Here is a 27,015-nt window from a genome sequence, read left to right as displayed (position 1 = left end):
ATAAAATCGTACGAGAAAGTCGGCCGATAAAATCGGTACGTGTAGACAGGCCTTTAGGCTTATGACTTGAAAGTAGCAAATAAATATTTGTTTTCATCCTGAGTTTGGTGTTTTGCTGGGTTTGTAGTTGAGGAGTAGTTTAAAGAAACAATGCCAAAAGTTCGAAGAAGTAGAAAAAGACCTCCCGAAGGATGGGAACTTATTGAACCAACTATTGACGAGCTGGAGCAAAAAATGCGTGAAGGTACTTTATTTAAATATTTTTTGTAGAATTTCACTTAACTATAAGATATATTGAATGAAATGAAGATATGATCCATCACATTTGCAATTTATTGTATTAGGAATTGACAAAATATGTTAAAAATATGCCTGTGTGTAATTATGAAACAGAAATTGTTAAACAATGCTCAGTTTGATGAAACTGAAAAATATTTTCGTATTAAATTTTCATCACCAGTTTTTAAAGTAGTGTAAATGATCTAAGAAAAAGTAATTTGTCTTCAGAAATCAGTTGCACCCCAAGAAGGAAGTCAGCTGTTATGGCCAACTATCAAATATTAATTTTGTGTGAAATTACTATTTTACATTAGAAATACTCTTATATTTGTCTACATTTCGAACTTGGCCTAAAATGTCTCCAAGAACGTGGTTTTTGCAACGTATGAACACACCATTTGTTTAAGCTAAAAATCCGAAACAAAAACAAAAAATTTAGATAGCATGTAAAGTTCCTAACCAAAATTATTTGACAAGAATTCACGTACATAGCGATATGTTTTAATTTAAAAAAAAACACAGAAGTGCACAATTTATGCAGCGAAGGAATCTGCGAACTACGCATACCTCGCATTAATAAATTAATATAACAACAAAAAATTGCAAGAATACCATGTACACAGCATTCTGTTTAAACTTTTAAAAACATCTACGAATTGCACAATCGGTAAAAGTATAGTTAAGGGTACCCCTTGGTGAAACTTGGCGATTTTTGGCGGTACGTGGATACTGATTTTGTGCCATTCTTTGACTCGTTATTTTGGCCTGCGAAGCGGCGATTTTTGCACCAAAATCGCTGCTACACAAAGCAAAAATAACAAGACAAACAATTGCACAAACTCGGTATCCGTGTACACATCGACTTATTTTCACTTAAAAAAAAAAACCCCAAATTGCACAAAAATGGCATTGCGCACTCCTTTGACTTTATCCTTGTACACGTCGACCTATTTTCACTTAAAAAAAATCCCAGAATTGCACAAACTTGCATTGCGCACTCCCTTTACTTTTTCCATGTACACATCGAAATATTTTCACTTAAAAAGTCAAAGGAGCACCAAAGTTTACAACATAGGCAAACAAAAAATACATAATCTTAATAAAATACATTTTAAACCAAACAATAAAATAACATAAAAAGAAAACGAAAAACATGTTAAGCACTACCAAAAGCAAATATTCGCTTACCATGATTTTCGTGTTCGCTTCGTACACCCAGAGCCACGTAAAAATCAAAATATCAATCATACTCAAATGACTTTTTTTCAAACCAGGTATTCTTCCTGATCGAACATTTCACAAATTGACTATCTGAGCCTTTTTTCCTTCCTTTTTCACCCATTTATATCTAACTAAACGGTTTTAACATGCACCACAAAAACGCTTACAAAACATCCCATGATTCAAAATTTCCCAGAATCATGCACCCGATTACATCACGATAGGGTTTTCATAACATTCAAATACTCAGGCTACCATAAATGAAACAACAACTTGGCGATAAATCAAACAACAACTTCGCCATAATACAAGGGGTACCTTAAAGTCTACTCTACCCGCACAATCTAGGTATTGCGCACTGATCAACAAAATAAACTAAAATAAATTTCAAATTAAAAACAAATAACAATAACAACAGAAAATCATACTAAAAAAAATAAACATAACATTCTACAAAATAAGAACAGGAATAATATAAAATGCACTTATCATGAATAAATGCTTCTTTGAACAGCAGAAATATAAATTTCAAACAACACCAAAACAGTTTCACCACAAATTTGTTAAAAGTATCTTCTCCCATTTCAGGACAACGATAAAAAATATATATAAACCACCAAATTTAACACAAAATTGCATTTCCGATTAGAAGTAGGCAATGTAGCTTTAACATACTGCCACATAATCTCTATCGCATTTATATGACAGCCAGACTCGCAATCCACAAAGTTGATACAGTGGAAATCCAGAAATCCGCAAAGCCTGGGACCAGAAGTTGTGCGAATTTCAGGACAGAAAAGATAAATCATAATATTCAGACTAAAAGTGCTAAATAAATAAAGCGTATTAGACACATTTAATTAAATTATTAGGTATTATTCGGTTTTGAGGGCCGTAAAAAATCACCAAACTATTGTTGATGCCAGTGCTGCCAAAAATAATTGCGGCAACCCTAACACAAGAAAAGAATTATAATAATAAATAACTAGCTAAGATTGATGTTTTAATTTAGATGAAAGGTTAATTTCATATAAGTATTACAGTCAAAGGTCGTTAATTCGGAAACCCATAATCCGGACCTACAAGCTACAAACTTTCTGCACATGCGCGTAACACCTTTACGGCTGCGAATAGGTGTGTGTGCACGTGCGCAAAATACGTTTACGCATGCGCGTTTAATGTATAACGGATGGTATAAGCTAAGCTAAAATTATCTAATTCAGTTAATGTTGCAGATTGCGTTGTTCCTTAATCTTCGAATTGGATCCGGCTTATTATTTTTTGCAGACTGTTAGAGCAATTGTATAAAAGTAAGCTTGAACTTTCGATTATGTCAAGTAGAATTTCCGATATATATTTACTAATATGTAAAGGATCTACCAAAGCAAAAGTATGTTTCGAACTCCATTAAACAAAAGTGGAATTGCTGCAAAAAATGACCTAACCATTCCAAAATCTGTTTTTCAATTTTACGCTGCTCTGGGGCAGGGAATGGGGGGGAACGGCGCGCAATGAAATGGAAGTTGATCTGTCATCACTATCCGTATCTTCAGGGCAGATGTTTTCAACGCTGCAGTGCGCAATAAATTGGAAGTTGATCTGTCAGCACTATCCTTATCTTCAGGGCAGATGTTTTCATTTTATTTGGCTTATAATTCCTTACTAAATGTAGTATTTCATCTCGATGTATTCCGTCTTTGATAAGATTTAAATCAAATTCCTCGTCATTATAATTTGCTTCCGATAGTGAAGAAAGTGACACAGAAGTTATTGAAAACAAAAAAATTTCGATTGACAAATTAGTCGGAATTCTCGACACAGCAATTATAGGACTTGAACGGAACTCTGTAACTGAACAAGAAATTATGTCTGTTTATAGAATTAAAGAGAAAGTATTATCACATAAAAATGAAGCAAACAACTTACATTGAAAGAAATGTTTAATAAAGTAAACAAATTAATATTAAGCTTTTTTTTTTTTTTTTTTTTTTTTTTTTTTTTTTTTTTTTGTAAATTTTGATACCCTTTAGATTATAATTTTTCTTTATTTCATAAATTACGTTTTCATATTTTTAATTTTATAATTTCTGCATGCCATCTTACCAGATTTAAACTGATGATCTATAATCCAGAATCGCCGAAGTCCTGACGAGTCCGGATTAACGACTTTTGACTGTATATAAAATTAACCTTTCATCTAATTCCGGTTTTATCTATAATTTGGACCTCAAAGCTACAGACTTTCTGCAAATGCGTAAACGCATGCGCATATGCGTTTAATGGTATAATGGACAATATAAGCTAAGCTAAAATTATCTAATTATTTGTTTCAGTTAATGTTGCTCCTTAATCTTCTAATTGGATCCGGCTTATTATTTTTTGCAGACTGTTAGAGCAATTTTATAAAAAGTAAGCTTGAACTTTCGATTATGTCAAAAAGAGTTTCCGATTCTGGAGCTGCCAAATACACATTAAATAGTTTTTTAGTTGCAATTTTCTAATTTCGAATATGCGTAATGCATGCATGCATTGAAAGAAATGTTTAATAAAGTAAATAAATAAATATTAGGCTTTTCTTTTTTTTTTTTTTTTTTTTTTTTTTTTTTTTTTTTTGTAAATTTTGATACATTTTAGATCATTATTGCTCTTTATTTCACAAATTATGGTTTCATATTTTTAATTTTATAATTTCTGCATGCCATCTTACCAGATTTAAACTGATATGATCTATAATCTGGAAAAATCGTTAATCTGGAATCGCCGAAGTCCCGACAAGTCCGATTAATGACTTTTGACTGTAGTGAATAAAATTGATTAAATGATAAAACAACTTCCTGGAATTCAACACACTGAACAAGCTTGATTTTTACGTTCAAAACTTTAAATATTCCACATCTTTCAATTGCCATGTGCAAGAAACATAACTAAAAAAAAATTTCATAAAATTAAATGAAAACATTCATAACTTCTGGTTATCTGAAATCCAACATTCTCCCACCAACAACAGCTTAACCTTCTTCAAATATTTATATAAATACAATATAAACAAATATAACAAATATTCTCTATTCGTAAAAACCAAATATAAAATTAAAATTTAATTAATTTTAATTGCAAAGAAATAAAAAGAATTATTATTGCTGCGAACTAATTTACAATATGATTTAAATTCTAAGATTTTTATTCTAAATTTTTATACGAATAGAGAATATTTTTAAATTCAAATTTCATTTCTTGCAGCTATGCTGCAAGATAATTATTTAAATTTAATTTAACTTTACTGTTTTCTTGTGAAACAATATTAAACATATATATATATATATAATATTAAACAGTAAAACATTCAAAAACAAGCACAGTATTTCAAAATTAAATTTTAAAAAAAAATCTTCTGCCTACACTAAATTCGCACTCTTATAATTACTAAAATAAAGCTCTAGGTTTTCCACAAGAAAACATATAGCTAGAAACCACAACCAAATCAAAATCTCGCCAAATAAAAAAAAACTCTCACCAAGTTTGCCACTCACCCCAATTATGGAATATTATCCGCTGAAACAATAAAAAAAGTAAATTCACTTACCATTCAAAATAGTTCCCAAAAAAAAAAAGGAAAATATTAATTTCAAACAAAAACTTGTGAGAACAGACATCACATATACAGTACAAAGTCCGTAATCCAGACTCGTCGAACTTCGGCGATTCCGGATTATAGATTAACGATTTAAATCTGGTAAGATAGCATGCAGAAATAATGCAGTCAAAAGTCGTTAATTCAAACACCCATAATCCGGAATGATCTATAATCTGAACCTCAAAGCTAAAAACTTTCTGCGCATGCACCGCGTTGACACATGCGCATAGGCGTTTACGCGTGTGCGTAAGACCTTTACGACTGAGCATATGCGTGTGTGCAAGTGCAGAATACGTTTTCGCATGCACGTTTTATGTATAACGGAGGGTATAAGCTAAAATTATCGGATTATCTATTTCAGTTAATGTTGATGATTGCGTTGTTCCTTAATCTTCGAATTGGATCCGGCTTATTATTTTTTGCAGACTGTAAGAGCAATTTTATAAAAGTAAACTTGAACTTTCGATTATGTCAAATAGAATTTCCTATGCTGGAGCTCCCAAAGGATCTACAAAATGAAAGTATGTTTCGATGTCCATCAAACAAAAAGTGGAATTGCTGCAAAAAATGGATAAAGACATGAAGAAGGTGACAGAGAGGTTAGTGAAAACGAAAAAATTTCGATTGACAAGTTAGTCGGTATTCTCGGCACAGCAATTATGGGACTTGAACAATAACTGAACAAGAAATTATGTCTGTTTATAGAATTAAAGAGAAAGTATTATCACATAAAACAAAGCAACTTAAACAACTTACATTGAAAGAATGTTTAATAAAGTAAACAAATAAATATTAAGCTTTTTTTTTTTTTTTTTTTTTTAATTTTGATACGCTTTAGATCATAATTGTTCTTTATTTCATAAATTACGGTTTCATATTTTTAATTTTAGAATTTCTGCGTGCCATCTTACGAGATTTAAACTGATGATCTATAATCCGGAAAAATCGATAATCCAGAATCGCCAAAGTCCTGACGAGTCCGGATTAATGACTTTTGACTGTACAATTAAAAATATGAAACTGTAATTTATGAAATAAAGAGCAATCATGAGCTAAAGGGTATCAAAATTTACAAAAAAAAAAAAAAAGCTTAATATTTGTTTGTTTACTTTAGTAAACATTTGTATCAATGTAAGTTGCTTTGTTTTTTGTGCTAATACTTTCTCTTTAGTTCTATAAACAGACATAATTTCTTGTTCAGTTACAAAGTTCCACTGTTCAAGTCATGTAATTGCTGTGTCGAAAATACCGGCTAACTTGTCAATTGAAATTTTTTCTTTTTCAATAACGTTCTCTGTTACTTTCTTCACTATCGGAAGCGCACATGGGTAAACGCTTTACGTGCATGCGTGGCGGACACGCGCATCAAACGTGCATGCGTAAATGCTTTATGCGCATGTGTAAGTTTGTGTTTTGGGGTCCAGATTAGAGACATTGTACTGTATAATCCAATATAGTTTCATTAATAAAACTATGCCAATCACACAAAGCTTGTGAACGAAAATGCCATGACTTAGCTATGTCAGGCATCTTTTTATGATTCAGAATTTCAAACGTTACAATAAAAATTTCTTTTAGTCAGTCAATTTACTGTAGAAAAACTTGGATGCAAACCTCAAACTTCGTTTAGAACAATATTGGGTGCTATTCCGTTTTGAGGGCGGTAAAAAATCGCCAAACTATTGTTGCTGCCAAAAATAATTGCATCAACCCTAACGCAAGAAAGGAATTATAAGTAAATAACTATCTAAAGATTATTGTTTTAATTTATATGAAAGGTTAATTTCATATAATAATGTTTTATTATTATAATTTATATTAAAACGCTAAACATAACTGAATGGAAGCATATGAGTAAATAATTATTTCAGACCATTATTATAATTTATATAAAAAAAGGCTAAAATGTAATTGAATGGTTTTCCACATCGCTATTTTGCTACCGAGTTATCGCTAAAGCATAATTTCATCTCGTTGGTTGTTCAAACATAATTTTCTATAATGAATGATGCCTTTTCTTTGAAAAAATTCTGTTGCAGACTTTTCATCATGGGCAATTCTCAAATTATTAAATCCATGGATATCAGAAAAGGATTTAAAATCAAAAAAAGATTTAAAAATTAAACTAGTGTTTCAATGGTGTCTTAAAAAATATAGAACTATCTAAACTTACGCACTTTGAAATCAGCATGTACACTAGATTTGACGCGCTGTTAAATTAGCGCGTTTGCTAGATTTGGCGCTTTTGCGCATACATTTTCACTGCAATTTTTTATGGTCCTCAAAACGGAATAGTACCCAATATTCTTTACCTCAGCAATTTTCCTGGAAATCCACACAAACCCATTAGAAACATAATTTTTCTTCTGAATCTTCATATCAGACCTGCTCTTCTCACGGGTCAAGTTCGACTTAAAAAATCCTGTATCCCATGAAAACTATAAAAATATACTTTTGTCACCATGAAGACAACTATGAACAAATGCTTCATTAATAACTTCAACAATATATTTTCTCGAACTAAATCTAGCTTAAATACACTCTGAAACATATGGCTGATGTATCTCCTCAACTTCCCGCATGTAACTACAGTCAAAAGTCTTTAATTTGGACTTGTTGGGACTTCGGTGATTCTGGATTATCAGTTTTTCCGGATTATAGCCCTTGCAGAGCAGCATGAAATTGATAAACAGATTTCGGAATGGTTAGAGAAACAAAGGATATGCCTTTATCCATTTTTTGCAGCAGTTCCACTTTTTGTTTGATGGACATCGAAACATGCTTTGGCAGCTCCAGAATCGGGAATTCTTTATGACATAATCGAATTTGTTTCTCTAATCATTCCGAAATCTATTAATCAATTTCACACTGCTCTGCCGGGGGGGGGAAACGTCGAGGCACGCAATGAACTGGAAGTTGATGTGTCAGCACTGTCCTGATCTTCAGGGCAGATGTTTTTATTTTATTCGGCTTATAATTCCTTACTAAATGTAGTATTTCATCTTGATGTACTCTGTCTTTGATATGATTTAAATCAAATTCCTCATTATTATAAATATCACGAATACACATCAAATAGTTTTGTAGTTGAAATTTTCTAATTTTGACTAAGCATAATGTATGCTTTATGCATGCGTGTGTTGAAAGAAATGTTTAATAAAGCAAACAAATAAATATTAAGCTTGTTTTTTTTTTTTTTTTTTTTTTTTTTTTTTTTTTTTTTTTTTTAAATTTTGATATCCTTTAGATCATAATTGCTCTTTATTTCATAAATTACAGTTTCATATTTTTAATTTTATAATTTCTGCATGCCATCCTACCAGATTTAAACTGATGATCTATAATCCGGAATCGCTGAAGTCCTGATGAGTCCGGATTAAAGAATTTTGACTGTATAACAGACACTTATAAAGGGTCCTATATCTCAAATAGCTTAAGCCAAGTCTAAATCTGGTTCTAAATGGCAGTTGTGGAGAAGGAACAACATTTTTCTATCTGGTGTAAAGAATAAGTCTAGCTTCAAGACATATTTGTTTGGGATGGAGTGTTACTCATGCTATTCTTCTTTTCTTGGCAGAGCAGGGGGGAAGAGGGAAAAAATTAGGTTCCATATAACTTCAGTTAATATAGAAAATTTTGCACTTGCTTAACTTTCTCATTTGATCCAGGTTATTATTACAGCTATCTAATCAAATTTAGTCTGAATTTCCGATTATGTCAAAAAAAGTTTCTATTTCTGGAGCTGTAGCAGGATCTGCAAAGTGTGTTACTTATCTTCGCAGCATGTGTGTTACTTAGCATGTGTGTAACATGTGTGTTACTTATCTTCGATACAAGGTCACTATCGAAGATAAGCATGTGTGTTACTTATCTTCGATAGTGACCTTGGTGAGAGAAAATGCAGTTCGAGCTTAAGAAAGTGCGATTGCAAAACTAAGCAAACAACAAGCTTATTTTGACATAGATTTAGAATGCTACAAAAGATACAATTTCTAATTAGTAAAATTTGGAAAGAAATAAAAAGTGATAATAAATGAAGATATAAAAAATAAGAATAACCTACAAACAAATATAGCAGAATTCTATTGCAATGACAGTATCCCACTTAGCAATCAACTATCAAGCAGCAGAATATGTAGTTTGATTTCAGATCTAGAAACTATAATTGCCAATAATGAAGAAGTTTTTGACAATGAAAAAAAGATTTTGATTGACAGTGAAGTGGGAATTCTCAACATGGCAATTACAGGATTTGAACAATGGTACTTTGTAATGGAATAAGATATTATGTCTGTCTATAAAATTAAAAAGAAAATATTAGCACAAAAATGAAAAAGCTTAAACAACTCCCATTAGTATAAATGTTTAATAAAACAAACAAACATTGAGGTTTTTTTTTTTTTTTTTTTTTTTTGGTAACTTTGATTCTTTTAAGACTTAATTTAATAGAAAAGTATCTGTTCGAATCGGCACAGCTATCATGAAGAATAACCTGCCAGATTTTGTGTAGTTGTACAGCTAGGTCAGATATGTTATGATGTTTGACTGTATCCCAAACATGTTCTGTGAGAAAAGATCAAACAAATAGATTGTCATGTGATAGTTGTCACATTGTGGCAAATGTTAGTTGTTATCATGATGAAAAATTGCCCTCAGCATGATCACTGCAGTAGGCCACAGGATGTTCTTGACATAATGCAGGCCAATTAGAGTGGCTTACAGGATGATTATAAGTAATGAGTATCATAAGCAATAGTCCCCCCAACAGTAATACTAAACATGACAAAAGTTTTGTCACTTTACAATGACATAGGGTGAGCAGCATTGTCTTGGCCACTTTCACACATGGATGCAGTTGTCATCCAGGCCAAATGAGAATCTAGATTCATCATTAAAAATGGTACAGCTCCAGTTTTGCATTCCTTCTGGCATGGGCACAATACTACAGGAAACATTTGTGATGAGCCAGTATCAATGTTAGATGTCATAAAGAGTGCTGACAATATGCAGTCGTCCCTTTACAAGTCATTGTCCAATGATCCTGTGTTCCCAGAGATGTGGTAGAATTTGTTAAATGATAGTAAGTGGTACCATCAGTATGATTGGAGGGGGGGCACACATGATGGCTAAGTCTGTGCTTTAAGTTATTCTCTGCAGCCTGCCACTGCTAACAACATTGTCTCAATGTTTTATCACTTTGCCCTTGTGCTTGGCAATTAGGCAATATGACCATCCTGCTTCCCACAAGGCAGTGATGCCTTCTCTCTAGAACTTATTCAGCTGCATGTGATCTCGGGTTTGTCTTCGAGGCATCCCCCGTGGCTACTACTAAACATGGAAACCAGCCTGAATTTACATGGCTGGTGAAAAGGGACCTTTTGTATCTGTCAACTTCATCTATTCTGATATTCCATGAGCTGTTTACTCTTAATGGTTGTGGGTGTTTAATCATATGCATAGCTGAGTTTTTGTATTTGCATGTTAGGTGTCCTTACATTCTCTTACATTTTCATAGTATATTGATTTTGTTGTTGTTACAGAGTGTAATGATGTGAGGAATTTGTCTTCTTTTGATTTGTGCTATTTGTAAAGGTATAAAATTATCTGAAAAATAACCAGAAAACATTTTAAAATATATAGTTCTTAATATAAGCTTATTTAGTGTATATAAGATTTGATATATTTATTATCTGTTACATACTTAATAATTTTTATTTCTGATGTAGCTGAAACTGAACCTCATGATGGCAAAAGAAAAGTCGAATCTTTGTGGCCCATCTTTCGTATTCATCATCAAAAATCTCGATATATATTTGATCTTTATTATAAAAGGAAAGCCATTAGCCGAGGTAAATATTAGATAGCATTTTTTGTGAAAAAAACCTTTGTTATCCATTTCACGATATTAATTCAATTAATGTAATATTTCCTTTTACTTCATTGTATCCTTGATGACCAGAAAAGAACTTTAATAAACAAGTTTATATTAAATCACCGTGAACATTTTAGTAGGTAGTGGAGGCTAACTGTTAGTCTAATCTTCAAGGTGTGTATTCGACTGCTGTATAATTGCATGATTGTTTGTGTATTTCCTTTTCTTTTCGCTCGTAAGTGTAATATTGGTGTATCTCTAGTGATACATTCTGAGCTAAATTATCTTCAGCTAAATAATCTGAGGGTTCAGTCATTCCCAATAATGTATAAGAAGCAAATGTATAGCCATTTTATTTAAAAAAAAAAAAAAAAAAAACTGAAAATTTTTAGATTTTATATTATGCCCAAAGGGACATTTTTTCAATGGTTTGTGTGTTACCTTTATTAAATATCATGTTTTTTACACTTAAACCATAAAATTCAATTCAACAGCAATATCACAAAATAATTTTAAAATGAGCATATCTTTAGAATTTCCGCTATGCAGCCTCGTACGCTGGATATAAAAATGTTTTTTTCATACAGTGTTGCCATTGCTCACTTTGAAATTGTTGAGTTTGTTAATTAAAAATTTGCTAAACTTTTACAAAATATGAAATCAATAATAAAACAAATTTCAAATTTGGACTTCCAGATGCCCATATTTGCAGTAGGATTACGTCATTCAAAATTGGATGGCTCTAGGTACCATTGTTTTATCAGAATGTGAAAAACATACATACATTTGTGCAGATTCTTCATTATTTAATTTCTTTAAATATAATACAGGGCGATAATGTTTGGTGGCAATGGTTGGAAAAGTGATACAGACATTTACAGTGAATCGATGCAAAATACCAAAACTAAATTAATAGCCTTTCCAAGCTAATGCTCCTTTGAGCTAAAAAGAAAACATTGAAATACCGCTGAATTAGGTATACCTAATTTGTAACCAGTTGCTGTTCCTTTGACCTTAATAGCTACCACATGACAATGCTCTGGAATTCCACAAATCTGTGCAAGTTCCTGAAGTATGACCTGAATTATGTGTTCAGTAGGATTTAGGTCTAAGCTTCTGAATGGTTATTTTAGCAAAGGGGTTTCAATAGAATATACTCAAACCAGGTGGTAGTTATTTGAGATCTATGACAAAAGCATTGTCTTGCGACATACCCTTCATTTCCATCCAGATGGCAAAGACGCTTGAAGAAACATATTTGCCCAGTAGTTCTATATATGTAGATGCTGTGTGGATGCTTGGTAAAGTCCCAGAGATCCTGAACATAAATAAGAGAAAATATCTCGGAATATCAATCAGCTTCCATGACCTTGTAAAGGCATGATGCAATCCGAATTGAGACTTGTTGTTCCATGCTATTTGATTCTAGTTAGTAGTGATTGAGTCACGGTGTTCTGTGGCCCCCCTATGCAAAATATGCTGATTACTTATTATATGACTAAGTCTTTGAAGATTATGATCATTCAAGGCTGTCTGTCAATTGCAATTTCCCCAGTTACTCATTTCTCTCTATCTGTGTACTCTTGCCATATTTTTGATACTGTGGAAGAAGGAAACCCATTTTTTAAATTATTTCTGAAAATGCTTCAAACATGTATTATTTGTTCTTGATTGAAGATATCTAACTCGTAAGTTTTTATCCATCATTCGGCTTTTAACAATTTCTTAGAGATGGATAAAATTTCAACCCTGTATATTGTATAATTTTGGTGTGGATATGTCCGGATTTTTAACTTTCTTAAATCCTGAATTTCCAGATTTTTGAAGTTTAACTCATCTTTCTCAAATTTTGTGTGAAATAAAATCTGAAATACAATCTGAGTGACTGATAATTTTTTACATGTCCAACTTATTCCAGTTCTTGGGCACGTCACATATTATTGTCTGTGCTGTGGATCACTAAGGGGGAAAAGGAAGTTTAAGAGGTGACTATGAGTTACGAGTCTTGAAGCTATCAAGATATGGTCTTGGAATCTTCATGACTATAAGTGAGTATGTTAACCACTGATCTACTGTGATGTTTTTTGCCAGAGGACCAGAAACACCACATAGTATTTATTGGAAGAGGGAAGCATCGTATCGACAGGCATCATATTCAATGCTGTCAAAACTTAGCACCTATTGTAGGTACATTATGGCAAGTTCATTGTCTCTAATGAAAGAGGATGTTTGGAATATGCTTTGTCTTCATGTTCCTTTGGGACAATGTATATTGTTTTGTTCGTTTCTTATGGCTGCTTAATGCTAGAATATAGCTATGTGTTTAAGACGACAAGCTTTTCGTTTCCTGTTTCTGAAAATAGTTTTATAAATAGAAAATCTTCCTCTGTTTATTGTAAAACTTTTATTGGAATCTGATGACATCGGTCAGATGAAAGCTGGAATCAGAAATAAATTCTGGTGGAAATTATTATGAAAAAAGAATGTCCAGTTGAAATAATTAGTGTCTGGTGCAAGAAAATCAATATTTGAGTTTTTTTTTTTTTTTTTTTTTTTTTTTTGTTACAGTACTTCCATTTACTATAGATTTAAAGGATTACATTTTTGATGAAACATGCTGTGCATGTTCATTAGAAAGCACGAAAGTCTATAAAACAGATGCAAATTTTCATACCGTTATATCCAAGAGTTACAATAAAATGAATGAATTCTTGATGGTGCTACAAGAAAAACAAGGTCAAAAATGCTTATACTATCTTTTATGATGGCATATTATCTTCCATTTTTTTTTTCTAATCACATTTTTCAGCTAATTTAAATTCTAACTAACAACAAGGATTCATTAAATCACAAATCCAACAGATTAAAGTGTGGCCTTTTACAAACTATCAAAGAGCAATAACTGAAAACTTAGAATTTTTTTCCCCTTTAAATATTGATAAGAGCATGAGCAGAGCTAATGAAAATGTTTTGACAATTTTAGTGCAATAGTTTTCCACAGAAAAGATTATGCTCAGACATTTATTATCACATAAATTAAAATCGTGTAATGCCAAGACTTTTTATTCTGAAATTGTGTCAGAATCTGAAAAACATTGCTTTTCTTGGAAAAACTGATACTTTTCCATTTTGCCAGCACAAGCGATAAAGTCAACAAAAATGGTACAACACACGCCAAACCGAATATCCCCACTGATAACCTCTGCGCCACATTTTCAAAACAAGTTGCAGTCATTTCTAGTCAGATTGATCATTTCTTTCAATACTTGCATACAGTTACATAAAATTTTTACCAAATAGTTCAATTTTAGACCCTAAGGCCATTTGTGGTAATAAGTTGATTAGAGTGCAATCACAGTTCTCACTCGAAAGCAAAACTATAGAAAAGGCAAAGTCAAGGTTAAATTCATTAATTTTAATGAGAATGCATTAGTGAAGTAAAGCAATGTGGTTTTACATAACTTCTGAGTAAGCAACTTGTACAAATTGAAATTATTCTTGCATTTGAACTTGTATTCCATACTAAGATTTAACTTGAAATTAATATAGATAATTACTGAGAGAATTAGATTTTTGTGGTATAGTTTATGTGAGTTTATGTCACATGACACTTGGTGTCATGTGATCCAAGCCGATAAATCAGGATGTTGTACCATGAAAGCTTTGTAAATTTTTAAATTAACATCTTTTTCCTAATACAGTACAAAGTCTTTAATCTGGACTTGTCGGGACTTCGGCGATTCTGGATTATAGATCAATTTAAATCTGGTAAGGGCATGCAGAAATTATAAAATTAAAAATATGAAACCGTAATTTATGAAATAAAGAGCAATTATGATCTAAAGGGTATCAAAATTAAAAATAATAATAATAAAATAATATTTATTTGTTTACTTTATTAAACATTTCTTTCAATGCACGCATGCGTAAAGCATACATTACACAAAGTCGAAATTAGAAAATTGCAACCAGAAAACTATTTGATGTGTATTCGTGATATTTATAATGACGAGGAATTTGATTTAAATCATATCAAAGACGGAGTACATCGAGATGAAATACTACATTTAGTAAGGAATTATAAGCCGAATAAAATAAAAACATCTGCCCTGAAGATGCTGATAGTGCTGACAGATCAACTTCCAGTTTTTTTGCATGCCGCGATGTCCCCCCCCCCTGCAGAACAGCGTGAAATTCATAAACAGATTCCAGAATGGTTAGAGAAACAAAGGATATGCCTTTATCCATTTTTTGCAGCAATTCCACTTTTTGTTTGATGGACATCAAAACATGCTCTCGCTTTGTAGATCATTTGGCAGCTCCAGAATCGGAAACTCTTTTTGACATAATCGAAAGTTCAAGCTTACTTTTTATAAAATAGCTCTAACATTCTGCAAAAAATAGTAAGCAGGATCCAGTTAGAAGATTAAGGAACAATGCAATCTGCAACATTAACTGAAATAGATAATTAGATAATTTTAGCCTAGCCTATACCGTCCGTTATACATTAAACGCGCATGCGCATGCATAAAGGTACTATGCGTAAATGCATTATGCGTTTATGCAGGCGCAGAAAGTTTGGAGCTTTGAGGTCCAGATTATAGATCATTCCGGATTATGGACGTCCGGATTAAAGACTTCGTACTGTATAACTACTGCGTAAACGTATTATGCGCATGCGTAAACATATATAAGGTAAAGGTATCATGCGCAGAAAGTTTGTAGCTTTGAGGTCCGGATTATAGATCATTCCGGGTTATGGACGTCTGGATTAAAGACTTTGTACTGTACTTCAAAAATGGATGAAAAACCAATGAAAATTTGGGATTTACCCAGAACAGAGGAAGAATCTATCAGATTCTTTCAAGTGAAAGCTATTATGCCTAAAATTGCTATTTGTGATACTAATCATGAATTGAACTTGTATTTTGGAGACGAAATTCAGCGGTGCTGCAACCTTTCTACTTGTTGCACTAAAAGAAGTGTACAGAAAGGCACAGTGTTTGAGGCATTGAAATTGAGTTTCTTGAAGTGTGTCATGTGTGTTTATGGCTAGAGCGAAAAATTAACTTCAATTAAATGGTGTGAAAAGCAGTTGGAAATTCAGTCACGGAACAGTTGTGGACTGGAATAAATATTGCACTGAAAAACTGGAAGAGGAAAGTTTTAAACATTTCAAACTGGACCATAAATACAATTTTTTTTAATCCGGAAACTGTAGCGCACACACAAAAAAACAGAAACTGTTGAAAAGTACGAAATAAGAAACATAGAGGAACGGCACGTTTATTCTTTCAAAGTAAAAAATTCTTAGAACTAACATTTGTTAAAATTTTTTATGTGTATACTGTGTGTTGATGCCAATAAAGTCTGCTTGGCAAAATGGAAAAGTACCAAAAAACTTGTTCAAATTTTGAACATTTTTGTTTGTTGAGTTTTTTAATAAATTTATGTAGTATTATGTGAGGGGAAAAAGAACAGAGTAGAAATTAAGCTCCACATAAACAAAGCTCCTCATCTCTTAAATGTTAATAGGGATACTTGCCATACTGTTAATAATTGAGTTAAAAGATTTACAGAGTGTTTTCGTTAAGTTTTAGAAATTCTGTTTGATGATGCATATTTTGATTTGAAAAGCACTGATAAAAGAGAGTATTTATGAAATCTGCATTATATTAAACATAACACCATTGAAACCACTATCAAGGCCAGATCATAGATGGATTTGTATCTTATCTTGAGAGAATTGTGTATTTATGGGATGTGTTATTGTTATTTTACTGTTGTTGGATGATACCAGTTGATTAACTGTTATAGATGGATAGCAGTAAAGAAATATTTATAAAAAATGATATACTGGAAGATCAAATTATTGGAATCAAAGATATAATAGCAGCTTTTTAAAAAAGATTCCATTGACAACGAAAGGTAAAGGTAGGAAATTTTGAATAATCAATAAACAACTAATTTTAATGTAATGTTTTATAATTTATAGGAAAGAAAATACAAATGTAGTAATTCCCAGAACTTAAAGCTTTCCCTTCGAAAAAAGCAAGCTATGTAAAAAAAAAAAAATAATAAAATAATAATAATAATAATAATATTGTGAAATGATGTAGGGAAAGGTAAATTTTAATAAATTAAAAAATATGCATTTTTTGCTTTATTAATGAAACTGATAAACTATGTTTGTATATGTATGTATATCATGTTTATAATTTTGAATTATGTTTCGTTTTCTACTCCAGGGTAAATATTCAGGATTTTTCAAATGTTGTCATGATCACCTGATATATCCTATGACAGTATCCTCATATTTGTAGAAATGAGGCAACAGTAGTGTGGTACCCAATTTAGTGGCAATATGTATATAATATATATGTTCACACATAGATTCAGATTTATTGAAAATTTGAAGAAAGTTATTTTATTTTGACTTGTCTAATTCCAAAAGAGTGTGCATAATTTTTGTATCTTATAAATTAATAGAAGTTTGATGACTCCAGGAACACAAATATGAATTTTAACAAAAATGCTGAGTAAATTTAGTGAAATTATGTAAAGTATTGAAATATAATAATATCGAAATCTGTTTAATTTTTTAATGTATGGAAATTAATGCCAGTAGATTTTTATTTTTTTATTTTATTATTACAAAATATAATCATTATGAAATCCATTTTTGATTGCATGAATTCAAATCTTTATTGTGTACTGTCAAGTTGATCTTGTCAAATATATTAAAAGTTTTATATGCTCATAAAATAATGAAAGGCTTTCTCTGTAACTGCAATCTTTTCACATATTTGCAATAAAATATCCGAATAAAGGATTTAGTTAAGATAAGTCATATTACTTAACTGTGCAACTTTTTTTACTGATTTTAGATTGTTCAAAGTTATTAATAATTGTGTAATCATTATAGTATGCAATCTACCATTTTTAGTTTTTTTTTTTTTTTTTTTTAATTATAATTATTATTTCTTATGGCACATTACAACACACCTGAACATCAGTTAAACTATGAAACAAAAACAAGAAAAGTGACATCAGTATACCTATAAACTCTGGCCATTCCTTGCCACCCAGTAGCACTTCCAAATTGAAATAGGGTGTAAAGAGCAGGGCATTTGTGGAGATATAGCAACTCCATGTCTTTCTTCAGATTGCATAAGGGGCAAGGAGAATTAGGAGGGATATTGAAGATGCTGATAAATGCTGTCATGACCACATATAAGACGGAACAATGTGACAGATTTCTTTTCAGACCATTCGGGTACTTCAGAATCTGTCTAAACCATGATTTATTGGAATTTTAACAAAAGTTTGCTGCCACTTCAAATATCGTTTGTGCAAACAGTCCATGTTGCCATGTTTAATCATATTTTGTCAAAGTATTTTTGACAGTTGAAAGAAAGAGATTTGCTTTAGAGCTCTGTGTTATGAAACTTGTCCAAAAAAATATCACTAAGTACAAGGTATCTGAAATGGAACTATTACGCTACCAGATTAGAACCATCATTTACTTTCAGTTCTGTTGCAAAAAGTCAACTACATAATGTCACCAAATCATGTTACAGCTTTAGGTATGACACTGTGAAGGTTTGGTACCAAAAGTTCACAAACAAGGACTATAACATTTGCATTTTGGCAGCTGAGGATGATGGTTCAGTAAAACCATTTATCGAATATTTAGGTGTTCGTGTGGTTCCATAGACTTCGTGTATAGGTGATTCAGAAAAAACGTTTTCTTTATGCAAAATACAAATTAATAGTAAAGAATATATTTTTATTTTATAACTGCTACATGCCATCTTACTAGATTTAAACCAATAGTCTAAAACAGGGGTTGCCAACCTTTCTTGAACGATTGTTACTTTCAACTTTTTCAACAAACAAGTGGGAAAAAATACTATTTATAGGCTGCATATGGGATTTTTAGGCCAGTAGCACATTTTTTTATGTAAATCTGAGTAGTGGACATTTAAAAAATAATATAATAAATAAAAATGTACAGTTTGGAGTGTTATTGTTAATAACCATTTTTTAAATTTCAGTCAGTTATGTATAAAATAAATATGAATTGAAACATTTAATTCTAAATAACTATTAAACAGTCAATACTTAATTAATGTAGATTTTAAATATGTAGTTTTTTTACCAAGCATGTACCAATATTAGAATTAGTTCTTGAAGATGCTAACAAAATTTGGTGTTTTAAGTGCATATCAGTTCATCTTGAACTATATTTTGATTTAATTATGTTCATAATAGAAAACATTTGTTCACAAACATATGTAGATCCAAACCTACAACAATATCTAACAGCCAAATCATGTATATTTGGAAAATTGCTTTTTGGTACGACTTTCCAAAATTCAATATAATTTGGATCTTTTGCAATTGAAATAAGCTTCTTATTTTTCCTTTTTAATGTAGTATGCTGCTGTATGTCAATAATTTTGATTTGGATTTCAGTTGGGTAACAATTAGCGTCTTGCAGGGAAAGTAAAATATTATATTTGTTCTAATGTGTTTATTTGTGTATCTATTGACAGAGTTGATTTATTTTCTCAATTTTTTTTTAATTCAATAAAACTTTGTGTGCTGCTGTTAAATGATTATGACACACCGTGGCACATGTGCCATGGGTTGGCCATCCCTGGTCTAAAATCAAGAAATTTCTGAAATCACCGAAGTCCCAACGATTCTGAATTTCAGACTTTTTACTGTACTGTTTTAGGCTGTGTAAGCAGTTAGTTATTAAGTAATGAAGAATTTTTATGTATGTATGTTCCTCGCATTATAAAAACTAAGCAGCAGATTTTGAACACATTGACCTCCATCCGAACATAAGCTTTTTGAAGCCTTAATTTTGAATTTAAAATTTGTTTTTCTATTTATTTCATACTTGATGCAAATTTATTGAATTTTTTATTAACAAACTCCATTATTTAAAAGCAGTGTATTGCCTCTTGGAAAATCATAAGATATTTATGTTTCAAAATTAATCAGAAAACTCAATGATTTACAAGAAATTTGTTGCCACTTGCAAAGCATAACATATTTGTCTAACAAATTTAATTAATAAAGTCAATTACTATTTAAAAGAAGTATATTGCCTCTGCCTGAAATAAAATATTTTATCTTTGATGCACCAGTGGCTTTTTCTTTATCAAACCAGGAGATATTTAATTCTTCTCTCAAATTAAAGTTGTATGTTATTGATGAATGAACTTAAGAGATTTGAAAAAATAAATGTAGTTCTGTATCTCTGTTATTAATAACTAGCTGGAGACATGTGAAATTACACTTTTGGGAAAATAGTTTTTTTCTTTTTTATAACTATATCAATAAAAAAATGAATCTCATAAAAACTAAATAAATCAATTCATTTAATTAAATATGTGTCTGAATCTACATTAAAGTATGATATCATTCAGTTGTACAGAAATCTGAAATATTTTGTACGTTCAGCATGTCTAAAATTGTTAATGATGTTAAAAAATATAGAAATGAGAAATTCATGGATTTGTTTCTCTTTTGGTACTTTTTCAAAATCATTTCACAGAATTAGAGCTATAAGTATGAATTCATTAAATAATTTCAAATTTTTTATGTCCTGTGTAATTTTATGTGCTGTTTTCTTATAAGTTTTTATAGAGAGACATAAAAATTACAATTGCCCCTGTAATGTTGCTTTTTTACACACACAATAGTATGAGTAGTAAGCTTATTTGACATAAAATCCCCTTGTAATGTTGACTTTTCCACACGTATAATAATAAACATTTTACATAGCTTTGCATTTTGTATTTACTACACATCTGTAAATCTTGGCTATAACTTAATATTTCTTCTTGGTATGATCTATTTTAAAATAAGAAACAAACAAAAATTGAAGCATTCGATTTACCGTAATATAACTGAAAAGCTATTTTTGCCTTTAATAGTAAGCAAAATATATAAGCCTTTAATAATAAAACTTTACTAGCAAAATGTTTAACGAATGCAAGTCAATGTGTCTGTAATAAAGTAGATGTTTCACAATGAATTCAATAGCATAAAAAAATAAAAAACTTTTCAAACTTTATCCTTGAAAGCAGTACAAGAAATTTCCAAAATCAAGGGGAATCAATTTTCAAACAAGCTAGAAACATTAAACGTAAATGTGTATTTCTGTTTATTTTGTCACACTGAATTTTTATTAGTATTTTTTTTCTCTTTTTTTAAGATGTAAGTAATATACACAGAAAATTTGTGTTAGAATAAAAATAAATGGTGTCAAAGTTTTCATCTGTCTTAGACTATAAATGGTGGTCACAACCTGATGCAGAGATTCCAATGAGTTCATCAGCATCTTAGCATCCATCACAAAATTATCTGTAGCATGAAAAACATGGTATTGTATTAATACACAACTGCATCTGCATGGTGATTTTTCCCACTTTCCTGCAAAATGTTTTTGCTATTCTTTCAAATCTATGGAAGATGCATATTAGATCATGTGAAAAGCAAAATATGTCGAAGCAACTGATTAACTGTGTAGAAAATTCTGTTGTTAAGCAAATGATATTTTAGGAAAAGCAAGTTGAAATATAAAAATTATATGAGGAATAAATGCTGTCTTTTGTAAATACAAAGAAACTCTGCATATTTCAGAACTCTAATACCTTTAATATTTAACTGAAGTATTATAGGTCATCCAGAATTTTAGTGATGTGAATATTTTCAGGATTGGAGATAGAAATTCATGTTTGCTAGAAAGCGATATGATGTATATAAATAATTCTTTTTGCTTTTTTAAATTTTGCTTAAATTATAAAAGCTCCTTTTTTTCCCCAGAACTTTATGACTACTGTTTGAAAGAAAACATTGCTGACAAAAATCTTATTGCTAAATGGAAAAAACAGGGCTATGAAAACTTATGCTGCCTTCGATGCATTCAGACAAGGGACACAAATTTTGGAACTAATTGTATCTGCAGAGTACCAAAAAGCAAACTGGAAGAAGTATGATAATAATTATAATGTATTCATATCATATTTTTTATTGTTAAATCATTTATTTATATTAACAAAAAAAACTGAATGTAAATGCTTATTGTTCCTTGAATGAATAGTTTAAATGCTGTTAAAAATTTTTATTAAAAATACTTAGAAATTTTTCTGTAGTATGTAACTGTCTGTCTTGTGTGCGTCTTTAAAAAGCTATTAATAATTATAAAAATTGATAGTAGTATTCGTTCTAAAAATAGCCCATTATTATTATTTATCATCAAAAATATTAATGTATAAAAAAGTGTATTGCAATCATAATAAAATAGTCTTAAAAATACTATCAGATTCCAGCACAGCAAATACGTCAGATATGCGTACCATCCCTTTCTGCAATGAAGATACAAATGTGAAAATTTAACGTATTGGTTTTACTCCTAGAAGATTATCAGTAAGAATTGCTGAGCACAAGATCAACCAATACGGTTACAAAATAGCAGTTTGGTAAAATATTCTTTAAACATCCAAACTCATATAAATGAGACAAAATAGAAATCATGGTACAAAATTAGACTTAAAATCAGATATGCTTTAGGAAATTGCCATAAGACCATGTTACAATAGCGATCTTACTTTCAATCTGTCATCTGGACATCAATTCTCAAAAATATACAGCAGTCTTGTACGAAACAGTAGAAGAAGAGGAACTTGATCCAGCCATTCATTTGGATTCTAGCCGATGAAGCACACAAGCCATCTATGAAAGCTTCTAGCTTACTAATGTGTTATGTGATTTTTAGTATGTCAGCCTAAAATATTTGATTTTGTTTTAAACCTTTGTTGAATCAACATTAAAAAAAAATTGCTTTTTACTTGAAAGTTGTTTATTTTAAAATCTTTAAGTAACAAAATCACATATTAATCAGTTAGTATGTTCTGAGTGGAGATATTAAATTCTTGGCAGTAGAATATTTTTGTTTATTGTGAAAGCAATTTTATAAAAGTGACTGCTTTGTCATCTCAAAATATTTTTGTTTGCAGAAAACATTTAGTTTTCATTCACAGAAAAATAAATTATGCATTTATCAAATGTGATTTTCAAAAGAGTGCGTAAGAAAGCATTTTCATTTGCAGAAAACTTGAACATGTCTTACGAATGCAGAAGAGTTCATTGGTGGATTGTTGACTAATTAGAATTTTATGATACAGAAAGATGTTAATATTCTAAAAAACATTATTTTAGGAAACAATATGTATGAAAGTAAAAAGTTTATAGTCCCTCTCTCTTGACTTAAAATGCCTTTAACTTTCATGTTTGATGATTAAATATATTCATTAACAAATTTAAAAAGAATAATAAATGTAGTGAAGCACATTCTTTTTTCGTGGGGGGATTTTATTTACTGTTAAATATTTAGTTTTAATTTATGAATGTAAAAAACTACTTCTGTTCAACTTTTGGTATTTATCAACATTTTTTATAATTTTCTTGTTAAAGTTACAAAACATATTAAAAAATAATTTAAATAAATATATATCTATTTTTCGATTTTTGGAAAGGAGGCAATGATGAATGTCTAGCAATGGTGAAAGGAATGCAAGGGGCAAAGAAGACTGGGAACCAGTGTTCTACTGAATTTAAATCTGGAGAATATATGTGTCAATACTTCCGCTGGATTACTTCACCCTCAAGATAATCAGTCACTAGTTCAGCATGATGGGAGACAAGCATTATCATTCATTAGGAGGAAATTATTACCAATTGCATTCCTAAGAAACCTGGTCTAAATATTAAGAACTTCATTTCTGTTAATTTCAACATAGTACTAGTAGAAATGTGCAGGCCAGTGTGGCCATTCAGAATAATGCTTACCTATATTGTGATTCCACCTCCTTTGTTCCGATGCCTTTTGCCGAAGTTTCTAGTCTTATTGTGTGTGTTTTGCTCCCTGTAGATTATAATGCATCTGGAATTACTCTGAAAACCAAAGACTCATTAAAGCAAATGCAACTCCAGTCTATGGTAGTCTGAGCAGAGTTACTGCTAGTGTGCCTAGTGCAAACTGTTGCTCCAAAATTCTGTCATCCACTTCCTTACTAAATTCTGTCACCTGGTGCAGCATTCTTCAAAATCACAGGTCTTATCTCTTAATCCATCAAATGCTTTTTAAACAACATGTTTTATATATCCCAACTACTTGTACAGTCCTTAATAATGAATTTCCTTGCATGTTGCTCTGTTTTATGCCACCTGCTACCCATGATACATCTGGATAGTCTAGCAGTTGTAGCTGCAGAAAACTCCATTTTTGTCTAGACTGATGTCAATTGTCTGTCTCGTTCAGCAGTAGCTGCCATGTAACAATCCTTAGAGTCTGTTATGACACATTTTTGGCTTCGACATAGTTACCTGCATACAGCATCAGTGTCGTTAAACCATTTCCAAATTCTTGGCATAATACCTTCTACTGTTTTTTAATTTTTACAGATCTGTGTCAGTATCTATTTTGCTTAAATTCTTCCAGTCGCATGCTCTTCTCACAGTCTGTCAGATGCTTTTTCAGTGATATGCTCTACCGTCTGTCTACACATGAAAATGGTATTTAACTCTGTATGAAGAAATTGAATTAGAAAATTAAAGTTTGCAGCACTCGTATGTACTCCTTTCCATACTAACTGAAAGAATAGATGCACTGATTTCCTTTTTTTTTTAACAAAGATGAATGTGATAACATTGAACCTCAGCTACCAATCACCTTTAATTGCACTTCATGTAATAGAATTAATAGAAAGGAATTTTTTATAGTTGTACTTTTAATTTTTAATACCAGTCTATTTAAGGGTCTGGAATAGCAGAAAAAATATATATAGTTAAAAAAAAAAAATGTGCACGACACTTACGTATTTTTCAGTATGTTTTCAGAGTGATTCCAGATGCATTATAATCTATAGGGAGCAAAACACACACAATAAGATTGGAAACTTCGGCAAAAGGCATCGGAACAAAGGAGGTGGGATCACAATATAGGTAAGCATTATTCTGAATGGCCACACTGGCCTACACATTTCTACTAGTACTATATTGAAATTTACAGAAATGAAGTTCTTAACATTTAGACCAGGTTTCTTAGGAATGCAATCAGTAATAATTTTCTCCTAATGAACCGATGAGTTGAGATATTCCAAAGTTTGTGCCCGCTGGGTTCCACATGCATTGTCCGCGGAGCATAAGGCCATTCGAATGATGTGCAGCCTCACATTTCTTCAGCGATACCATTCAGACGCCCAACACTTCATTGATCGCATCGTTACCGGTGATGAAACATGGCTTCATCACTTCACCCCCACATCCAAAAGAGCCACGATGGAGTGGAAACACGCTGGATCACCGACGAGGAAGAAGTTTAAGGTCACACCCTCTGCCAGTAAAGTGATGGCAACCGTTTTCTGGGATATGACTGGTGTTATCCTAATCGAGTATTTGGAGTGTGGCCATACCATTAAGGCCGATCGTTATTGTGCTACCTTAACGAAATTGCGTAAAGCCATCTGACACAAACGGCCTGGATTACTGAGCAAAGGCGTCATTCTTCTGCATGACAATGCCAGGCCCCATACAGCTCGCCAGACTCAGGAATTGCTACGAAGGTTCAAGTGGGAGGTCTGGAATCACCTCTCCCCCCTTACAGCCCGATTTGGCTCCAAGTGAGTATTTCATTTTTCTGGCGTTGAAGCGATACTTATCCGGAACATGCATTTCAGACGATGCAGTGAAAACAGCTGCTGAGAAATGGCTCAATGAGCAGGGCCCTGATTACTACCAAGACGGGATAAACAAGTTGGTCGAACATTCTGACAAATGCCTAAACAGGTTTGGCGACTATGTGGAAAAGTGAACGCCAGATGTGTCTATATACTTGTTATAATTTTTTATAAAGCATTATCTAAAATTTCTGTATTATGCAAGAAATTGCTTTAATGATGTTACTATTATTGTTTGGTTAGCTGAGGAATGAAAATATTAAGAAATTTTTTTGTGTTAGAAAATATCAGTGTTAAATTTTTTCCTACTACATCATATTTAATATTGCCATTAATCTGAAGTTATGAGTTACATAATTCATAATTTGTATCACCATTTATATTTTATCTTTCTATATTTTTAAAAATGAGTACATTATCATACTGTTCACAGCTTAAAACTTATTACAGCTTTTGAAGTGCATCTGTTTGAATCTGTACCTCATATTCATCATGAAAATCTGTTTCCTGTATTTCATTTCCTTTTATTGTCTAAATGTGTTTCCTGTGTTTATATTTGAAATTATAGCTTCATAAAGTTTGAAATTAAAATGATTTTTATAATTAATTATTATATTGTTATTTTTCAGGGTAAAATCGTAGAATGTGTTCATTGTGGCTGCAGAGGATGTTCTGGATAATTTCCGGATTTGAAAGCTATTCATTGTATTCATTTTAACATTGTAAATAATGCAAAATAAAGAACATTCTTTACATCTTTTATATCTTAATTTGAAGTGTTATATGAAAAATCTAAGAGTACTTTATGCAAACTATAAAATTCTTATCGGAGCTTAAGTGCTAGAACCATCTGAGAGTGTCATCTTGTGGAACTACTCTGATATGCGCCCTCAAGTCGCCAAATTTCTCGCCAAACATTTTTGGCAAGAAACTCCATGCTGCCATATTACTTACTATCTAAATTTTTTGTCTACATTTTGAACTTTAAGCCTAAAATGTCTCCAAAAGCGCACATGCAAAAACCACGTTTTGAACACACAATTTAAGCTAAAATTCCGAAACAAAAACAAAAAATTTAGATAGCAAAAACGTAAAGTTTCTAACCAAAAATATTTGACAAGAATCCATGTACACAGTGATATGTTTTAACTTTAAAAAAAAATCTATGAATGGCACAATCTAGGCAAAGAACGAATCTACGAACTACTCACACCTCGCTTTAATAAATTAACATAACAACAATAAATTTC

At 31.3% G+C, this 27,015-nt stretch overlaps 1 protein-coding gene across 1 annotated transcript; it reads left to right on the top strand.

Moving 5' to 3' along the window:
* Positions 1-26,520, top strand: l(1)10Bb (BUD31-like protein). Its single transcript, XM_035367462.2, has 4 exons — positions 1-244; positions 10,861-10,983; positions 21,852-22,018; positions 26,395-26,520. Exons 1-4 carry the CDS (start codon positions 151-153, stop codon positions 26,443-26,445), a joined length of 435 nt encoding a protein of 144 aa, XP_035223353.1. The 5' UTR covers positions 1-150; the 3' UTR covers positions 26,446-26,520.
* Positions 26,521-27,015: the final 495 nt, after the last annotated feature.

Source organism: Stegodyphus dumicola, chromosome 5 (assembly GCF_044657685.1).
Source record: "Stegodyphus dumicola isolate Sdum_Otavi_A_Nest chromosome 5, ASM4465768v1".
NCBI lineage: Eukaryota > Metazoa > Arthropoda > Arachnida > Araneae > Eresidae > Stegodyphus > Stegodyphus dumicola.
The sequence above is the reverse complement of the archived record's forward strand: the minus strand, read 5'-3'. Positions and strand labels throughout refer to the sequence as shown.